At 36.8% G+C, this 19,131-nt stretch overlaps 3 protein-coding genes across 5 annotated transcripts; 2 read left to right on the top strand and 1 right to left on the bottom strand.

The window, feature by feature from the left end:
* The first annotated feature begins 3,658 nt into the window (after positions 1 to 3,658).
* LOC136785610 (arrestin domain-containing protein 2-like) lies at positions 3,659 to 6,524 on the top strand. Of its 2 annotated transcripts, none has more exons than XM_066746757.1 (7): positions 3,659 to 4,002; positions 4,471 to 4,623; positions 4,714 to 4,928; positions 5,006 to 5,191; positions 5,275 to 5,480; positions 5,694 to 5,998; positions 6,064 to 6,524. In XM_066746757.1, the coding sequence occupies exons 1-7, from the start codon at positions 3,882 to 3,884 to the stop codon at positions 6,111 to 6,113; spliced, it is 1,236 nt and encodes a 411-aa protein (XP_066602854.1). In that variant the 5' UTR covers positions 3,659 to 3,881; the 3' UTR covers positions 6,114 to 6,524. The 2 variants fall into 2 exon arrangements, with proteins under 2 accessions (XP_066602854.1, XP_066602855.1); XM_066746758.1 differs by having other exon boundaries at positions 6,044 to 6,524.
* Positions 6,525 to 7,678: 1,154 nt separating this feature from the next.
* Positions 7,679 to 11,056, bottom strand: lolal (lola like). Its single transcript, XM_066746759.1, has 4 exons — positions 10,900 to 11,056; positions 10,216 to 10,445; positions 9,925 to 10,140; positions 7,679 to 9,838 (listed from the first exon to the last, which is right to left on the bottom strand). The coding sequence occupies exons 2-3, from the start codon at positions 10,402 to 10,404 to the stop codon at positions 9,946 to 9,948; spliced, it is 384 nt and encodes a 127-aa protein (XP_066602856.1). The 5' UTR covers positions 10,405 to 10,445; positions 10,900 to 11,056; the 3' UTR covers positions 7,679 to 9,838; positions 9,925 to 9,945.
* A 1,561-nt stretch (positions 11,057 to 12,617) lies between these two features.
* slbo (slow border cells) lies at positions 12,618 to 16,188 on the top strand. 2 transcript variants are annotated; one of them, XM_066746437.1, is made up of 2 exons: positions 12,618 to 13,346; positions 13,425 to 16,188. In XM_066746437.1, exons 1-2 carry the CDS (start codon positions 13,269 to 13,271, stop codon positions 14,349 to 14,351), a joined length of 1,005 nt encoding a protein of 334 aa, XP_066602534.1. In that variant the 5' UTR covers positions 12,618 to 13,268; the 3' UTR covers positions 14,352 to 16,188. The 2 variants fall into 2 exon arrangements, with proteins under 2 accessions (XP_066602534.1, XP_066602525.1); XM_066746428.1 differs by having other exon boundaries at positions 12,618 to 16,188.
* Positions 16,189 to 19,131: the final 2,943 nt, after the last annotated feature.

The following is a 19,131-nucleotide window of genomic DNA, read 5'->3' as shown; positions in this document are numbered from 1 at the left end:
TATCATTCAAGATGCACCAGACGGTAAGCAAATTAGAGAATATAATTTCGTGTCGTCTCACAATTAGATAAATGTCCAAGCTTTGTTTAGGGAATTCATAAATTGTGCTTCCTCGAGGAAAACACACGCATCGATTCATATTTCTCGTTCTACAGAATTTACCTAGCAGCTTTAAAGGTATATACGGTTATATCAGATACATCGCTAAAACAGTTATATATTGACAGACCTTGGAGATTTCACCACGAATTCAATCTAACCTTCACCGTTGTATTCCCATTGGACCTAAACTTGTGACCTGACCAATGTGTAAGAAAATGCCAAAATTATCCCTATGGTAAACAATTGTACCAAAATAAAAAACAATCAAATGAGCTTATTATTATCAGAAAATTCTTTAGCAAATGTTTAGATAGGAATAAATGATGATATTCGTAAACGACTATGTTGGAGTTTTCTTTGCAATAAAAGCAAAATAATTGTTAATATAATAACTCCTTTGTCTGCTTATGTGCCAGGACAAGCAGTACGAATTACAATTCATTTCGAAGTTCAATCCGAAGACATCTAGCGTAACTAAAACAACTGCATATTTCAAACAGGTAAATTAAAATAAAAGCATATTTTTCTATTTGTTATAATTTCATAATTTCTTTACTTATCGAAGAAACTGCATTACTATTCGAGTAATGGTAAGAAAAAAAAGGAGAAAGTTACCCTAACTAAAAACAAAGATTCTAGCCCATTCAATAAATGTGGAGTGGCCCTCTTAGGGTTAAAAATTCCGTCCAAACCGCCTTCTTTCTTGAAGCACTGTCGTTGTATTGATTAGAATTATTACCTTCAAATAATTATTTGTTTAAGTGGATGGTAATTGATTAAAAAAATATTTATAATATTAAGTAATATAAAGCTAATTAAATCTCAGCCATTGCAACGTGAAAAAAAGCTATCGTTTATTAATCGGAACGGTTCCTTTTACGATAAGATCAAGCACACCGAATGCAGATATAATTGATCATCCAAGTTCATCGTTTCCCATTCCCTTCGCTCCTTTTAAATCAGATGAACCCAACATAACTAAAAGTACCCACTAACTTATCCAGGATCAACTATTGGCTTCAATATACCCTTCATGACAAGATAGAATATTCGTAAATCTCTCGATATTGAATCCTCGTTCAATTCCTATGTTGGAATTAAACATTCATTATATTAATTCCCATTTGTAAACATAGCACCGCCATCTTACCAGGAATGTCTTACTAGAGCCGATAGTATCAAAGAATATGACGATTCTAATCATGTTCTTGGAGCAGAAACTCCTTTCACATCGAGATAAAGAGTCTTTAACGTTTTACGCACATGTAAATTTGATTAAAAAGAATTAGTAATGCTAGAATATATATATAATTTTTTTTCGAAGGCTTTTCCCAAAAGAAAAGAGTAAATTAAGGACGTCAGTTTCTGGTTTAAAAAGCTATTTGGATAATAAATATGACTTTGACAAACTTTAACTATCTATATTCTGTATTAAGTAGATATGAAAACATATTTTGCCTTACGTAATCTGCGGATGAGTACAATATATGTGATTCTTGTTCATCCTTTTGTACAGACATATTCTAATCTATTTATAAATATATAGTAATCATATTTGATAAATGTATATTATACGTAAAATATTAATTTTTTAGAATGAATTATTATAATCAAATAAAGAGGAAAAAGGTACAGTTTGTATTAATTACTGTAGAAGAAGCTTCTATTTTGCTATAAATTGATGTACTGTAAATATTATGTTGCAAGCGCAACCAACTCGATACAATAAATATCTATTATTGTTAAATAAAAATGTTTCAGAGACTTGCGTATGTTTTATTTCTCACAGATCCTACATTTTATCCTGTATACATATAAAATCATATATCTGATGTTTTAAATAATAAATTTAATTATAAAATTAAGAACGAAGTTGAAATATAATAGTTAATCAATTGGAATGTATTATAAGCTGATTGAAATAAGGTTTTCGTTGGGGATACTAAAATTGGCAACCACAATTATAATAAGTTCTGGCAATTGAAATTTACGTCGTGATTTGCAGATCGATAGTGGGAATGATGGATGACAAGCAGAAATTTTAAATCTCGCTAAATATTAGTGGGTACAAAGCAGTATCCTAGGTTTGAACATATAATATACAACAGTTAGTGATCGCTAACAGTCCTTTTTTCAATTGTTTACCATATTCAAAGACAATAAAAACAATCCCAAAGAGTTTTTATGATAAACGTTGTACAAAAATGTATAATAATAAGTGGAAATCTTGAAGAAAAGCCAACAGGTCATAACAGAGCGTAAAACACCGGACAAGGGACAAAAGGGCAACGGGGCTCGATAAATAAGCCGTCGAGGAAGCTATAGTTCCTCCTGTTTATGGTATATGCGCATTACCGAAATTAGTCCCAATCAACTCACAGTTAAAAGCCAGAAGGCTCGTTACATTATTAAGAATTTTACCAATTAAAAAATACCTTTTTGACTGTCCGACAAAGATAATCAGCGATGCTAGGAGAGTCTTTACGCACTATGCGTTTCGAATGTTTTACTACATTTATGACATTAAACATATTTTAAACGCAATGGCATTAACGTCCAAGGCTAACAGGCAACGTGAACGCTATAATAAAACAATAGAAACCGCAATGACCACTACTCCAGCGGAAAAGGATCCACTTTATTAGGATAACGATGTGAAATAGGTACTAAGGGTAATGAATACAAATGTGAATAAAAGCATATGCGTTACACCAACACAAGTGTTTATTGGAAACGAACTGAAATCTCTGGCTGAAGGATAGTGGGTAAATGAGGTACGGGAAAAACAGAATGGGTTGATCTGAAGCAACTAAGATAGATGGGGAAATAAATAGAAGGATCACAAAGAAGCAAAAATAATATTATGATAAAATGAAAAACGCTATATATTAAAGCTTTTAATAAGAACGATCTAATTATGGTAGAGATAACGATCGAGACTGTTACTAGGTGTAATAAAGAGCTGCATCGTAAGTTTCAAGGATCCCTTTTCGTGTTACCAAGATTTTAACTAACGAAAGGTAACGAAGTGGAAGATTTGAAGGAAGAAACACGAGGGAGGAAAACTCTGCGGTTGAACGGATAAAACCGTGGATAGCGGTAAAAGGGGATATAGCTGGTAGCTTGGATAGTCTTACGGATGAATTTCGTCCTTGAGAATAATTTTTAATAGAAGTCAAACATTGCCTGAGCAGGGTAAACGATACTCAATTATTGAAACAACAAACGTTGCTAGAGAGGCAAGAAAACCAAAGGATTATTGGGGAAATAATATACTTTTAAAATAGTGACGTCAACGTCATTCAGGGCATCAGTGATAAACGTTACTATGACAAATAATTTCAGGTTAGATTAAATTCGAATATGCCATATCTACGCGAAAATTTGTAATAAGCGAAGATTTCAAAGGATACCCAATAGGACATAGCAGAGCGAATGACGCCGAATTAAATACGAAGGGGCCCGATCATCTTAGGGAGGGGACGAGGGGGCATAGACAAGCACGACAGCCGATAGCGATGTCTGCTGGATAGGCATTCGAAATTCGGCATAGCGGTTAGCCTAGTAGTCACGTCGAGACGAGAAAAGCTCGCTGTCGAATACGAGATAAAGCTTTTCGATAAAAGTTAACATTGTTACACTTTTTTTATTTTACACGTGATATATAAGAAATTTTAATATAGAGTTTTTATTAAAATCGTAATTTCTGTAAAGCACCTACATAGTTGATAACAAGTATTGCAACAGTACAAGTGAGACTTTAATAGAAATTAATTAAAATGGATCCCACTTTATTCCAAATTGAACTAGACCGGCCCTCAGCTTGTTACGCGCCAGGAGAAATAATTGAGGGAAGGTTATTGCTGGAATATGTTGGCGTTGGGACACAGCAAATTCAAGGTAAAGCGTAAACTTTTCTAACGCTATATTATAAATCGAGGTAAATATATATATGTATATATATACTTTTAATAAGTTAAATTTAAAATAGTTTCTCATGCGCAAATTAATAGAAAAGGTCAAAAATTCATAACTCACCGAAAGGTCTCTTTGGCATATCCTGCATTTTTTATACTCTCTTCTGATATAATATTATTAATAATTCACTATTTATTTATTCAATATTCTTCATGTGGTTCTAAAAGGTGTGGATAAACTGTTTAAGTTCGGCTTGAATGCTTAACGGGCAACCCGTAGAAATGTTGTGTTTGTGTTTATCTTCCACTAACGCACATAGAGACAAATGATAAAATCAAATAAGCACGGATATCTAGTAGAACATCGTTCCTAATAGAATTATATTGTCCGTTGAATATTTACATAAATTTGACGAAACAAAATAATTGACAATGTTTTGAATTTATCCAGGGCTCAAATTATATTCAAAAGGAGCTGCGAATATCCTTTGGGTAAAGTCCCCCGAACCTTCCGATGCACTTCATCAGGGCTTTAGAAATGAAAATTTTACAGCAAATGAAGAATATTTTACTATTTACCATTACATACTGATTTCTCCAAATGGTAGGTTTAAAATTTATTTTGCTTTGAGAATTGAAAAAAAAAGAAAAATAAAACGGAAAGTAAACTGAAATAAATAAAAAAAAATTTCAGATCACACAAGTATCGAAATACCGTGCCGACGTACAGCTTATCCTTTTAGGATGCAGCTACCGGAAGATATACCATCATCTTTAGAAGGGGAGCATGGCTCGATCAAATACCATATCAAAGGCTTAATTGAAAGAAAGAATGCACCGGAATACGAATGTCAATTGTTTTTCACCGTAATCAGGCCAGTTGACTTGAATAACTATCCCCACGAATGTGTAAGTTATAAATATATCGTCTACAATAAACGCATGTTATCCAATGCAATATTAATATTATAATTTATCCACGAAAGTTGCCAATACATGACGAGTCCCAGGAAAAGTACTGTTGCTATTGCTTCCACCGAGGTCAAATTAAAATGATCATAAGCACCGATTCTGCAGGTTTTGTTCCTGGCCAGACAATGAGAATTTCAATTAAATATACGCTGAGTACGCGGAATGTCCATATCACAGAATTCGGTGCTAAATTGGAGCAGGTATTAATAGCAAATGATATAATTATTAGAGTTTCTTTAAAAATAAAACAATGATGTTACAATGATTTCGCGTTTGCTTGAAGATATTAACGTATAGAGCAACTAATCCAACCGAAGAGGAGATTAATGAAAAAAATATAATTCAAAGAGAGAAAATCAGAGGGATCTATAGGAACGACGGAACGATGGACTTACATCTTTTAATTCCAAATCTACCCTCATCGATTCAAGAACATTGCCGTCACATATCAGTAGACTACAATTTAAACGTGAAAATCTTACTTGCTGGGTAATAATCCAATATTGTTTCAAATGATTAAAGGACTCTGATGCCCAATGAAGAATATAATGAACAAAATATCATTGATTAAATTTGTGGAAAGAGTTGTCTTCAATCATTGATATTTCCATGCTTAATATTCTGTTCCTCGTGACTTTCATTGTACAAAGTCCTTAAGGTCTACGAGTAATCTTTTCTAACTACCATTGTTTCCTTTTGCAGCCATACGAACGTGTACAAATCATACCCTATACTTATTGGTACCATAGCTCTAGGACAAACAGCTGAAAGCATGGGAAGCTATCAGCCGCCACCCAGATATATGCCTCCGCAAAGACTCGATCCAAATGCACCAATCCAACTGTCAAGTTTGTTGCAACGAGTTGAGGGAGAAGGGAGTGAGGCACAAGCATCATCATCATCATCATCAGGACCACAACCTCTACAAGGTGCAGACAATCCTCATTATAATCCAGGGCCCTATCTTGATCCACCTGCAAATACTGGGCCCCCACGAAAAGGAGCAAGTAAGTTACTACAAAAAAGAATTATAGTCATTTTTAATTATATAGGGTACTACAAATGATTTCAGATCCACCGACCTATGATGAGGCCGTATCAGCGACTACACGGCTAACCTAATGATTTAATCTCTTTTTTAATCAATTGTGTAATTTCTTCTAACCTTTTAATTTCAATGACGTATACACATCTTGCTGTATAAGCAAATAATAATATATTTGTACATTTGATTCCGAATGCAATTAGTGCAATAATGATTTTAGCGCGAATTTTTCAAAAAAATAAATAATATAATAAGGATTTTAAGTCAAATCAAATTTACTACCTCATAGTCTTAAAAGTACTGTTAATTATTCCTTAACTGATTTTTCTCAAACGAATAGTTTTTGAGATATTTTGCTATTCCGGCTATTCTGGAATACACTGTATGTATCTATGTAAATTTATTGTTTTCTCTATTAATTTTGCCATAAGGCTGGTTTCTGAGGTTGAACAATTTTTAAGAATCATAAATTATATAATGAACTATGACAAATGTTTATTTCATCATAAATACACCACCAAAACATATCAATATATTGAAAACTATTTTTTTAGGTCTGTAATAAGGGTTGGACTTTAAAGGGTTGAAAAGTTGTATTATACATTTTATGTTTGATAATATGGTAAAATATTTATTCTAATTGTATAAATGTTATTTCAACCGATGAAATGCCTGAATTTTATTTTTTTATTCCGAAGGGTTCTTTTCAACCCTTTAAAAGTAAAAAACACACCAAGAGTATATGACTTTTATTATGAAGAGTAAAATAAGCTTATTCCTAAATTTTCAAAAAAATCCAACCTTTCCTCGGAATTCGGAGGTTTAGGCCTTTTTTTGGATCTACTCATTGGACTATAAATATAATTAATTTAACATAGATTTTAACATGTTCGGTAAAGATAATCATTGTAGTAGCGATTTTGTGATAAAGTTTATGACATTTTCACGTTTATAAATGTAATTTTCATTTTTTTTTAACCTTAGACTGCCGGAAAGCTACAACGGTGACGTTAGACAAATCTCGATAGATCATTCACTAAATATTTCATTAAAATTGATAAAGTTTTCAGAAAAAAGAATCATCTTTTACCGGTTAGGTTGCTGAAATCTACACGTTAAAATAATGGTCCTTTTTTCTCAAAACTTTATCGATTCCAGTAGCATATCTAGTTGATAATATATCGAGGTTTTTTCTAACGCCTCTATGTAGTGGCTTTCCAACAACCTAAAAGTTAAGTCATTTTTATTAATCCTTTAATTTTAATAACGTATACACATTCTGCTATATAAACAGATGAAAGTATAATCATAACATTATCTCTAAATATAATTAGTCTAATAACGACTTTAGCGTATTCACTAATGATAATTAGCATAATAACGATTTTAATGTTTTCTCTAAATGTAATCAGTGCAATTACGATTTTAACATTTTCTCCAAAGATAATCATTGTAGTAACGATTGTAATATTTTCTCTAAAGATAATCATCGTAATAGCGATTTTGTAATAACGTTTATCTACATGTTTCACGTTTATAAAAGAAATGTTTGTTTTTAAAGAAAGATTGAAGAAATAAAGCACTATTTAGCAAAAGGATAATTTATTAAGGTTATTGACAATACGAATAGATAAAACAGAGATATATTTACATGATTTATTTTATACTTCAACACCGTATCATTATCATCATCGAGTCATATTATGCGACAACAGCATTGGAAAAAAAGAACAAATACTTAAACTTTATAAAACCGAAGGAAATATCAAATACATATAAAGGAATTAATTTTAAGAGATTTAGTGTTTAGAGTGCCATTCAGATAGAGCTTTAAACAGATTATTTTTAGCGTAATATTACAAAATGGCTATAGCGTCGTTTTTCATTCGATAGAGCAGATCGATGATAGCAAAAAGCTTGAGTAAAAGCTTTTATGACAGATAAATTTCAGCTATTATGAACGATTACTGTAACTTTATGAAGTATATAACGTCGATTTTATATAATAAATCTGCATAAATCGACAAATGCAAATTAGATGTCATCCGGTCAATGTGTCTATAGGAACTGAACCAAACCGCTTAATGCGAAAAGCTATCTTAAATAAAAACTATGATCATTTGTATTTGGGCCAGTAAAATCAATTGTCCATAATTGCTCATCTTTGTTTCCCCTTTAAACGTCATGTATAAAATTTCGTAGTTTTCGACCATTAAGTAATGCAAAGCCAGCATTTTCCTGATACCTACAGGTACAATCTTAAAAGAAAAATACAGATAATCAAAACTGCAAAAGAGAAATAAAATTAAAGATCACTCTTTGCTTAGTAAAATTCACGAATTTGCTTATCTTTACGAGGCTGCCCTCAATAATGATATAGAATAATAGAATCTAACAGCGTGTAAAGTTAGCTGGCGTGTGCTAAAAGGTGTTGCAAAAATTTATGCGAATAGAAGATCTAATTAGAATAGTGTATATGTGGAAGCCTCAGCAATGTAGCAAAAGTCCGTAATCATAAAAATTGAAAAAACTGTAACGTTGGAAAGTCAAAAATTTGAAAAGCAGCATTATTCGAATGCATGATCGCATGCACAAAACAATTAAAAAAGCTCGGGAATTGTTTAGCATTATTTAGTTCAAACGAATTCAAATGTTCCTGACTCGATAATGTTTCGTGACTTGTTTTGTCTAAAATTGCAATTGTCCTGCGATTTTAACCGAGAGGGCTTTAAGGGAACTGTGCGCTCCAACCTTACAAAACTTTACTTCGCTTATATTACAATAATATTCCCTCAGTTGAAGACAATCAGTTCTTAATATATTATTATCATAAATAAATTTGGTCTATCGGTAATAATGTGAATACGCCGGTACAAATACTGGCAGTATTTGGTTAAGTAAAAAATCACAATCACCAGAAGATGTAGCCATGAGACTAAAAATTGTGTAGAAAAAAAATTGCAAAAAACCTGCCATAATGACATAATAAATATAGTGCTTTCATAAGTATTGAAAATATCCTCACACATATCAGACAAGTCACAAAGCAAAAGGAATGTGTCGTACATGTTACGTCTTCCAGTAAATCTGATTAGACATTCTTTGAGTATATGGCCGGGGTATTTGCAATCTCATAATAATACGAGGTACAGTCTCTCTTTCATATTTTTCTCTCTTTTTATACATACTCTCTGATAAAATCTAATGCTCCGATATTAGATTGGCAATTACAACAATAACCATTGAAACCTACATATAACTCACAGCAAGAACAATCAAGAATCTTGCACCTTGTGAGTAAATGTGTGTCGAAAAAAGGGAAAAACCAGGTAGAAAATACTGTGAGCCAACGTTTAAATCTTATCCACTTTTGGTTTTGATAATTTAGAAGAATCCCAAATTTTTAACTGATCTACGAACATTCCCCGTCACAGCAATTTGTTGTAAACTATTATGTGACCCACATGTTCATTTTTGTAAAACTTTGCATTTTTTCTTTTAAAAAAATAATGAATGTTGTTGCATCCCTGTGACGCATTGGTTTCAAGACAAACATCAACATTTAGTCACTACCGTATTTCTATACATACGTTTGGTACAACGATAACATTAACTGAGGTTATGAAAAGGCATAATTTACATTGTCATTGTGTTGATCTAAGTCATGAACCAGGGGACACTCTGAGCTGTGCATGATTAGTATATGATTGTGTACATGTATATGTGTGTGTGTGTTTAATATGTGTTTGCGCAATCACTTTACATTGTTACACTTTTCTCAGTCCACAAGCTTCCCGAACACCTAAAAATTTATTTCATAGATTGTCAATTTCTTTTTAGTAATATTTCCATAAAATAATAAATACTTGTATATTATATAAAGCTTACCATGGCTATAAGTATAAGTAATTAACCTTCTCTTTTAATGGCACCTGGAGCTTCAGCCAAGCCTTTTACTTTAAGCCGATCGGCAGTTTTAAGAAAAGCTGGTAATTGGTCTTGTGAAACATTTACTTCTCCTGCATACATGAATTCAAGGATTGCTTGAAGATGACTGTACGCAACATCTTTCAAAATGATAATTGGATGTTTGGACGGATTTTCCTTCAAATACATATAATAGATAATGTTTAAAACATGCTCTAATAATATTATATTCTAATATAAGAACAAACTCACCTCTAATAATGATTTGAAATAGGGACTACATGCTGATAATACCATTTTATGTGCTTTACATGTCTGACCATCACATGCGAGTGTTACATCCGTAAAACTTTTCTCATCTCGCAAATGTTTGAAAGATGACACCATGTTAGATTGGAAATCATTCCACTTGAGAAAAAACTGTTGCTGTTCACCAGCCATCTTCGTCGATATAATGTCACTATTAGTTGCAAAAGTAGACCCTAAAGAGATTTTACAGATTCAGTTTAAAGCTGGATCTAATCTCAAAACAAAATCATTAAAAATAATAGAAATTTCGGAACAAAATTTAATGAAAAGTAATTGGTGTTTGATAAGAAAAAAAAAGACACGTGTAAATTAATATAAATATTTCACGCAGATTTGGAGTTACGTATTTTTAGGTTAAACGAACTAAATTTTTATATAGCTGAACTGAAAATGGATCGGGCGTTATATTGATTAAGAGAGGAAATTAGAAGACATTTGGTTTGCCATAGCCGCGATAATTAACTCGATGAAATTGTATAATGGATGCTAGGACGTATTATTTGGATTTCATCACAACAATACGCGTGCGTCCCTTCGTCTGTCCCGTCAAAACGAATAAGTCCCAAGACGGACCCCTGCTGGAATAAAACGCGCGAGAAATTTGCTAAAGTCCTAGTTTAAACTTACCTCAAACAACTGGAGAGCAAAGTTCGGTTAAGCAACAATGAAGTAACATAAAACGCCAAAAATTGTATGCGTCGATGAAAACTCTTTACACGAGTACAGGAAATTTTTTGTTGTGGCTAATACGGCTAATACCACGGCAAGGAAATTCGGCTGAGCTCGGCTGCGTCCGTCATCATTCGTCTTAAAATGTCTCACTCGTAGGTTACGTTACCCTCATTACACACACTTGTACAGGCGCGCGCTACGCACCACAAATCATACCGACTGCCAAGTTCGTTTAGAAAATTCACGATAGATGCCGACACCAATATCATGAATCATCCTTACCGATCATCAATTTATTGATTTTTCCCTCTTTCCCTGTTTGTCTAACGGGTTCTATCTTTAAAGTTTTATAAACTACCCGTAATAAACAGTAATAAAACATGTCTTTTTATAAATCAATACTAATAAAATATCTATTATATTGTGTATTCTTTTTAACCACAATATTTTCCTGTAGAGTTTCTAGAGAACAATAAAAATAGCTAGAACAAACAACGAACGCTAATTTATTTGTATAAATAGTATATTTAAATAACTATATATAATTATCTACATACTAATTTCTATAGGTTTCGCTTTCTGATTTTCTATAATTGTCGATAAGTATCAACAATGCTTTGGACGAGACTGATTAGCTGATAGTACGCCTTTCATTTTCTGCTGGGAAAATTTGGTGGAATTTTTGGATTGCAACGTGAAACACACTAACCGTTAAATGGCGAGAGTGATCCAGTAGAATCCGTAAGAAATAATTAAGTTTCCCAAACGATTATTTCTCGTTTGGTTGCCATTGATTGCGCAATCTCGCGTAAGCGATTCAGCGACACACTTAATTCCGTTACTGCTCATCAGCCGATACTCAACGTTATCTGGAAATAATTTCTTCTTTCGCGATTATGCTCGCGTGCCAGTCTTGCATGAATCGATCCGGTAAATTTAATGCAATGTTTTTGGCAAAAATTGAACTAAAAAGTAAACAATAGGAAAAGCCAATAACTCTCGAAATTCTTGTATAGAAGCAAATGGAGGTTTGCCGGTAGGCTGTAAAAAGGGTCGGCGTAGCTTGATCCGAAAAAATCTAGCGAAAGCAGCGGTATTTCTGTCCAAACAAGCATCGCTCGCGCGTACTCAATTAACCGATTCAGCATATATCAGGCGGACGGAGCGTCGCCAGGTTGGCTCGGAAAATTCGACCGTTCGGAAGGACGCGTCGGTCTTTTAGCGCGTATTCTTATAAATAGCAGCGAGAAAGTCGAGCCCAGGAAAATTTTCGTTGTTTTTAGTTCCCGCGCGAAACGTCCGATCTTCGAAACTCGACGAAAATCAACGAAAGAAACGAGAACGATTCGGGCTGGCAGAAAACTCTTTAAACACACAGAATATAATCGCACCGCGAATATTGCGATAATGAGCAAGATGGAATAAAAGAAATTTTGGGGGAAAAAGAGAGGATAGTGGAAAAAAAGTTTCTCAGGAAGAAAAGCTCGGATTGGAAGGGGTAAGCGCGCGGCGCAGCGTCTTGGGCTCTCGGGCACTCTTGGCGCGTTTTCACGCCAGCAGAGCGGAGTGGGATGAGTGAGCGGCAGGGCGGTAGGGGGCAGGAGTTCGGCGCGCATGCGCGGTAGATCACGGAGTCTCGCGCGATGCGCGCCACATTGAAAGCTTACGACATGCCGCCAAGCGGCTCAGTCGCGCGCCAACTCTTGTCGAGGTTGCTGGTTTCCGTGGAAATCCCATTGACCCTCGCGCTCTTTATTCCTCTCCGGTTCTCTGCGCGTTCGTCTCCAACCGCGTGTGTCGAGTGTCGAGTATTGACGCGTAGGCTGGAGCGAGGCAGGAGGAGAGGAAGACTTTTGGGGCAGAAGACTGTTTTGATTGTATAAAAAGAGAGAGAGAGAGAGAGAGAGGGGAAAAGCCGTGGTGCACCCCTCGCAAACTTTTGAATTCTGAGGAGAATCGCGTCGGGAGACCTCGTCCTCGGAGTCGGAATAACACTTGGACCGGTGTCAGCCGGCAGCCGCTAAATCGAGCAATTTTTTGGCTCGCGCGCCACAAAATAGTGAGTGCTTCGCCAACTGGCGAGGAGATCGATAGTTGGAAGTTTCTAGCCGATGGAGTTGGAGATCGAGCGGGGCACACTTGTTGATCGAAGCTGTTTGTAATAGAGAGAGAGAGAGAGAGAGAGAGAGAGAGAGAGAGGAAGAGCGCGCGCGCGCGCGCTCCCGAGGTTGGTCCCGATCGCGGCGGTGACGAGCGATAAGAGAGCGGAGGGAGTCGTGATAAGGAGGTTTTTCTTTCTTAAAACTGTGATGTGCGAGTGAGCAATGGAGTCTCCAGTTATGTACGACTCCGCTGCCCACCAGGCTCAGGCCCAGGGTAACGCGGACCTGAAGAAGGCTCAGGTGCTTAATAACAACAACAATACAGCGCAGAACAATAACAATGCAAATAACACGGCTAACAACAACAATTCGCTTCAGGTGAATCACAACCACAATCAGCAACAGAACAGCGCGGTTGTCAGCAAGGTGTCGGCGAGCAAGGCGACCGTTCACCAGCAGTATGCGGAGCATTGCGCAGCGGCTGGTGAACTGACGGATCTCAACACGCCCGAGATCTCGCTGGACCTGCAGCACCTCATAGACGACAGCCACTTCAACGACGGGCTGCTCGATATGCTCGGGGCTAGTAACGGGGCGGTGAAACACGTGAGGAACACCGGTTACCCCCGCACCACCCTGGCCTACATGCCCCAGCCGGTGCACAGCGGGGCGAGTTATCACCAGGGTAGCAACAGCTGCAGCGACAGCAACAGTTCGAGCTCGGAGTCGCCGAGCATCAAGGAGGAACCGCTGGACCCGGCGGATTACCGACGTCACTGTCCCCAATACGCGCCCAGCGGCTACAATCCGGCCGCCAACGGTCCGTTCGCCAATGGGGGACCGACCTTTACGACCCTCACGCCCTCCACGGTACCGGGCGCCGGTCATCCAGGCCAGGGCCCCGTTCACCAGCAGCAACCCCGACCCGCCACCAACCCCATGAAACCGCTGATGACCCATCAGCACCACGCGGCAGCCGCGGCTGCCGCGGCCGCCGTCGCCCGGAAGCAAACCAAGGCCATCGACAAGGCCAGCGACGAGTACCGCAGACGTCGAGAGCGCAACAACATCGCCGTCCGGAAGAGCCGCGAAAAGGCAAAGGTCCGCTCCCGCGAGACCGAGGAGAAGGTCAAGTTGCTCGTCAAGGACAACGATCTCCTGAAGAAGAGGATCGAGCTGCTCACGGAGGAACTCAACGTCCTCAGGTCCCTCTTCAGCAGCGTCGGCGTCGTACCGGAACAACTCCACCGCGAGATCTCCAGGCATCTCGATCAGTTCCAGCAACACGCGGTGGGACCCATGTAGCCAACGTTCCATCAGAGTGTCTCCTGCACTTCTAACCACCCCACTACCACCACCACCACCACCTCCCCCACCATCCCCATCACCAACACCAATGTCACCTCCGACTCCACCTGGGCATCCTCCGTCGACACGTGGCTCCAAAAGTGTTCTCACCAATTCTCAGGATCGTCCTTCGCTCCGGAGGATCTCACTTCTGAAAACGTGTTGAACTTTTAATGTGCTACCTGAACAAACACACGAAACAAACTCTTTTCTCTTTCTTCCGATTCTCTCGCGATGCTGCTTCGTCGCACGTGCAAGGAGGTCGAGAAACACAACCCGAAGACTGGCTTAGCTATCCCTCGAGAGAAAGAGAAAGAGAAAGAGAAAGAGAGAGAGAGAGAGAGAGAGAGAGAGTACCGAATTACTTCTCGGAGGACCTTGAGAGAGCTCGCGCAGCCACGCGTGCAGCGTCAACTTTGTTTTACGTTGCACCGATGTCTTGTGAGAATATATACTATGTACTTTCGGTTCTAAATCTCGAGAGATTCGTTTAGTACACCGTCGTTACCAAGTACCTATAGCAGATCGTTGTGGCTTCAGTTCTGGCAATTAAATCTGAAGAGAAAGAGAAAGAGATATAGAGACAGAGACACAGCTGTCCAATCTAAACATTGCACATTTCTTCTCAGATAACTGACTAATCATTATCTCAAAGGGTTTTGACAAATTTGCTGCTCGAGCTCTTGCCTCTTCGACTGCTCCATAAACAACAAACTCTACACGCCCTTGTATTATAGCTATTATTAATTTTATTATATTTGAGATGTATGTACATAAAAGCTAATATATTTTCCTAGAGTAAAAGGGCACGAGAGCGCATGACTGAGAATGTATGCCTCGGTTTCCATGTCTGGATGTTTGTGTGAATGTGTGCGTAAGCGTGCGAGGTACGAGTGTTCGTCATCGCGACAATTGTTGTACACGGAAGAAATACGATGCGAACAATAATAAGACGCAACGGATGCTGCTTCAATTGTAGATTCCACATAGCTGTACACACATACGTATATATATATATGTATAGTATATATAACATATACATTCTTCCAAGTAGATGCGTAACCAACTACTTACCACGGAACGACTGAAAGTCGGAAAACTCGTGAAATTTCGGCAAGACATGGAAATAAATTGACAAAATTTCTTGGAATCGTCGTACATGGTTGAGATCATTTTTATTGGAAAGACGAACGTGATCGAAAAGCGAAGAATGAAAGGCCAATTATTTAACTTGTACACTCTGTATATGTATCGATAAATATTTGCTATTATTTTTTGTATCTTTAATAGAGTTGAAGAAATAATGTATAGGAGAAGAGAGATAGAGACGATCGTTAAAATTGTTGATTTTTTTCATTTTATTTTCATCGGATTACGACGATGGTTAACCATGTACGATAATGGCTTGGTATGAAATACCAATGTTATTTGCGGCTTGTAGCAGCTCCTTCCGTGTAACTGAATATTTTAAGTCTTGCACCGCTGAAAGCGGTTGCCTTCTGAAGTTACCACGAGGCTATCCCTTAAACCGGATACCTCGGAACCAGAGTTACCGTAAAATGCGTGAAGCGGGCTTCATTTCTATCTCAACGAGAGTTCTGCGAGAGTCTCGAATCGTATGTATGAGCGAGAGATAATGATATTTTTTAGAGAGCGAAGATGTAGCAGCTGTAAAAACGAGTAACTTTGGCCAATTTTTATCCTGAACGTATGTCTGACGTATGTTGGGTACAAGATTACACGTGTCACGGTTGTCTTCTTGTCTATGCACAAATATATTTTGATATAAAACGTACTTGGCTTATGTTTTCTCAAATATTTACCCTACCATTTCTCTCCTCGTCAAAATTTCACTCAATCCTCGTGGTTTTTTTATTTGTATTCCTGCAGAGGGTGTACTGTTAACTAAAACGAATAATTGAATGTTGAGTTTTTTATTCCTAAAATCAACAAGCTGGGTCGTTGCAGTGATTAACGACCGCTATGAGTAAATTTGATATCATCTCAATATTTTCTTCTTCGTCGTAACGTACAGTGGAGATCCAGTGAATAGCCAAGAAAATTTGTTTAACCCAAGGAAAAAGTATATTTGTACAAGTTCTTCGTGTACCTATCTCTTTTCATCAAAGAAAAACAAATATTCTTGCGCGAATCTTTCTGTAGATTTATTGTACTTATTGCATAGACACGCTTTAATATTTATTTGTATAATTGATGTGTCTCTGTCATAAAGAAAAACATTATGTATCAAATTTAATTCAGCAATATTATTACCGAACGATGAATATACGTACAGGGATCAAAAGGATTTCCTCTTTCAGAAAACTCAAGTGAGCTAAACGTAACTTGGAAATAATATTGACTCGGTTGCAAAAGTTTAATGGACGAAAAACTAGCAATTCATTTTTATCCTATGCAAATCAGAGTTATAAAATATCGATAAAAATACGAGGTGTTCACTGGTGCTCGAAGCACATATACCAAGGAAACTCCCCCTTTTTTCTCCATTTCATTTATCAAACTTGACGAAGAGAATATTTCATCGATGATCGAGGAACGTTTTTAAGACGATACTTGAAAATTATAAAAAATAATGAAGGAGTTGGATTTGAACAAACTTATATAATATATATATGTATATATAAGAAGAGAGACATTTATTATAATTATTATAATAACATTAAAAACAAATACAAGCATATAGTTTTGAGATGCTGGAAACGTTGACGTTTCGATGTTAAATTCATTTTAATAATACTTGAATCCAGTAAAAGTGATACGGGGAAAGGAGGGGGGAGAGGCTACTGAGTCACGAGATTAGTTTGCTGTTAGTCAGATAAAATGGATTATAGCAGCGTTATTGGAAAACCGAGGCTCTCCCACGGCAAACGGGATACAGGTGAACGTGTCCTCTTTGTTGTGTACATGTGTACGCGTGTAAACCGCTTTTCCAAACCACGTATGCGCTAAAACAAATTTTCTTTTTCCCTCGATTACAATGCTACAAAAAAACATTAATTTTCCCTCAAGAACCGTGCTTCCAGATAATCAGTGTATAAATTTAACACAAATTACAAGTTTAAGCTAAGTGCATTAACTTTTGGGAATTAGAGGCGTTTGTTTCGAGTCAATATTTATAAAATAAAAATATTTTTCTCCAGTTATTTCTTTCAACTCTATCTGAAGTGAAAGACGCGGTGAAAATGAGAGACGTAATGTGGCATAATCGAAGTTGCATTTAATACCCACGCGGGGCAGCAAACAATCGACTGGCCAAGCATCATCTCGCCCAAGTAAAAACAGGTTTTCCACGAGAAGGAAAACACGGGGAAAAGACTGGCGATTGTGCATTCGAGCGCGCAACGGGCCAACGGATCGCTATATTTTATTTAACCGGCGGTCAAGAAATATTTATCGCCTTCTTACGTGACAGGCTTGACTATCCCTATTGAAATCGCGTCATTCACCTTTCCCTCTTGGAACTTGATGAAACCACCTCCTAATCTCCAATCAATCTACAAAAATCTCTTTTCCACGTATGTTTTTATTACAGTGCTATAGGTAAATCGACTCTCATCGATTTTCCTCCTGACATTAGAAAGAGAGAGAGAGAGAGGGTCATTATTGATTGAAACTCTTTAATCGTAAATTTTACTCAATTGTAAATAGAGACGTCTTATTGATTGAAAAGCCTCGATCGCCATTTTTTGGCAGTAAAATCAAAACAAGTCAGTGTATACCATTCGTATATAGAATTTTATCGAGCTAATCGCGATGAATCCAATCCAGCTACTGACACTTAATTCAGTTACTCGAATAGTTTTCTCAATTATTCCAAAACTATTCCCGGAAGTAAAAGTCTCAGGAGTGCGAATAATTATGAATTTGGCGTGGTGCTGGGTAAGTTTGCACGACGAGTCAAATATTTGCGCGGGCCTGGTGTCAATATTACCGCTGCTTTGCTAATTTATTCACGACAATTAGAAGAATAAAATATATGATATAGGTACTCATCGCTTTCGTGAGTTTGCCTGCGATCTTTCTCCAAAAATTCCACGATTTTCATGAAAGAAAGAGCAACGAAAGTTTCTACGTTTCCTTGCTAAGTTTAAGGCGCAGTTTAATTAGCGAAAAGATGCTATGAGCGAGATGACAGAAAGAGAGAGAGAGAGGATATGAGAAGAATCATTGTAAGAGAAAATAATAATATCCGTTTATGGTTTGTTTTCATCGATCGTCTGGCCTGACTGGCTCGTTCTATTGCCACTTGCTCGCACCACAAATACGCGATAGCACAGATTTGATAAATCGTCTCGATAAACACTAGGTTCGATAACTTCACCAAGCTGCACGCGTCCCAAAGATCGATCAAACTTTTCAACCAATTAGCTAATCCCTTTAATTATTATTTTATTGAATGTTAATTAAATATCGTAAGTTTCTCAAATTCTCCTTAATTTATATTGTTGCATTATTCAGAATTTAATAAAAGAACGAAAGAATAAAGTACTAGGATTGAAAACAAAATTAACAACGGAAGCATGAATATTAATTATTATCTAGGCAAAAGAACGTACATCATTTACATATGAGTAATTATATACTAGATGGAACCAACCCATAATTATTAAAGTCGTGACTAAGTCAGTTTTTTAAACTATATTTTCTAAAAATAAACGAAATTTAGTATAATAAAATTCTATTTCTGATCCCATTCAACTATATTTGATACTTTTTG

Source organism: Prorops nasuta, unplaced genomic scaffold (genome assembly GCF_024137725.1).
Source record: "Prorops nasuta isolate Cenicafe-Biocafe unplaced genomic scaffold, Cenicafe_Pnas_1.2 PNAS00003, whole genome shotgun sequence".
NCBI classification, from domain to species: domain Eukaryota; kingdom Metazoa; phylum Arthropoda; class Insecta; order Hymenoptera; family Bethylidae; genus Prorops; species Prorops nasuta.
The sequence above is the reverse complement of the archived record's forward strand: the minus strand, read 5'-3'. Positions and strand labels throughout refer to the sequence as shown.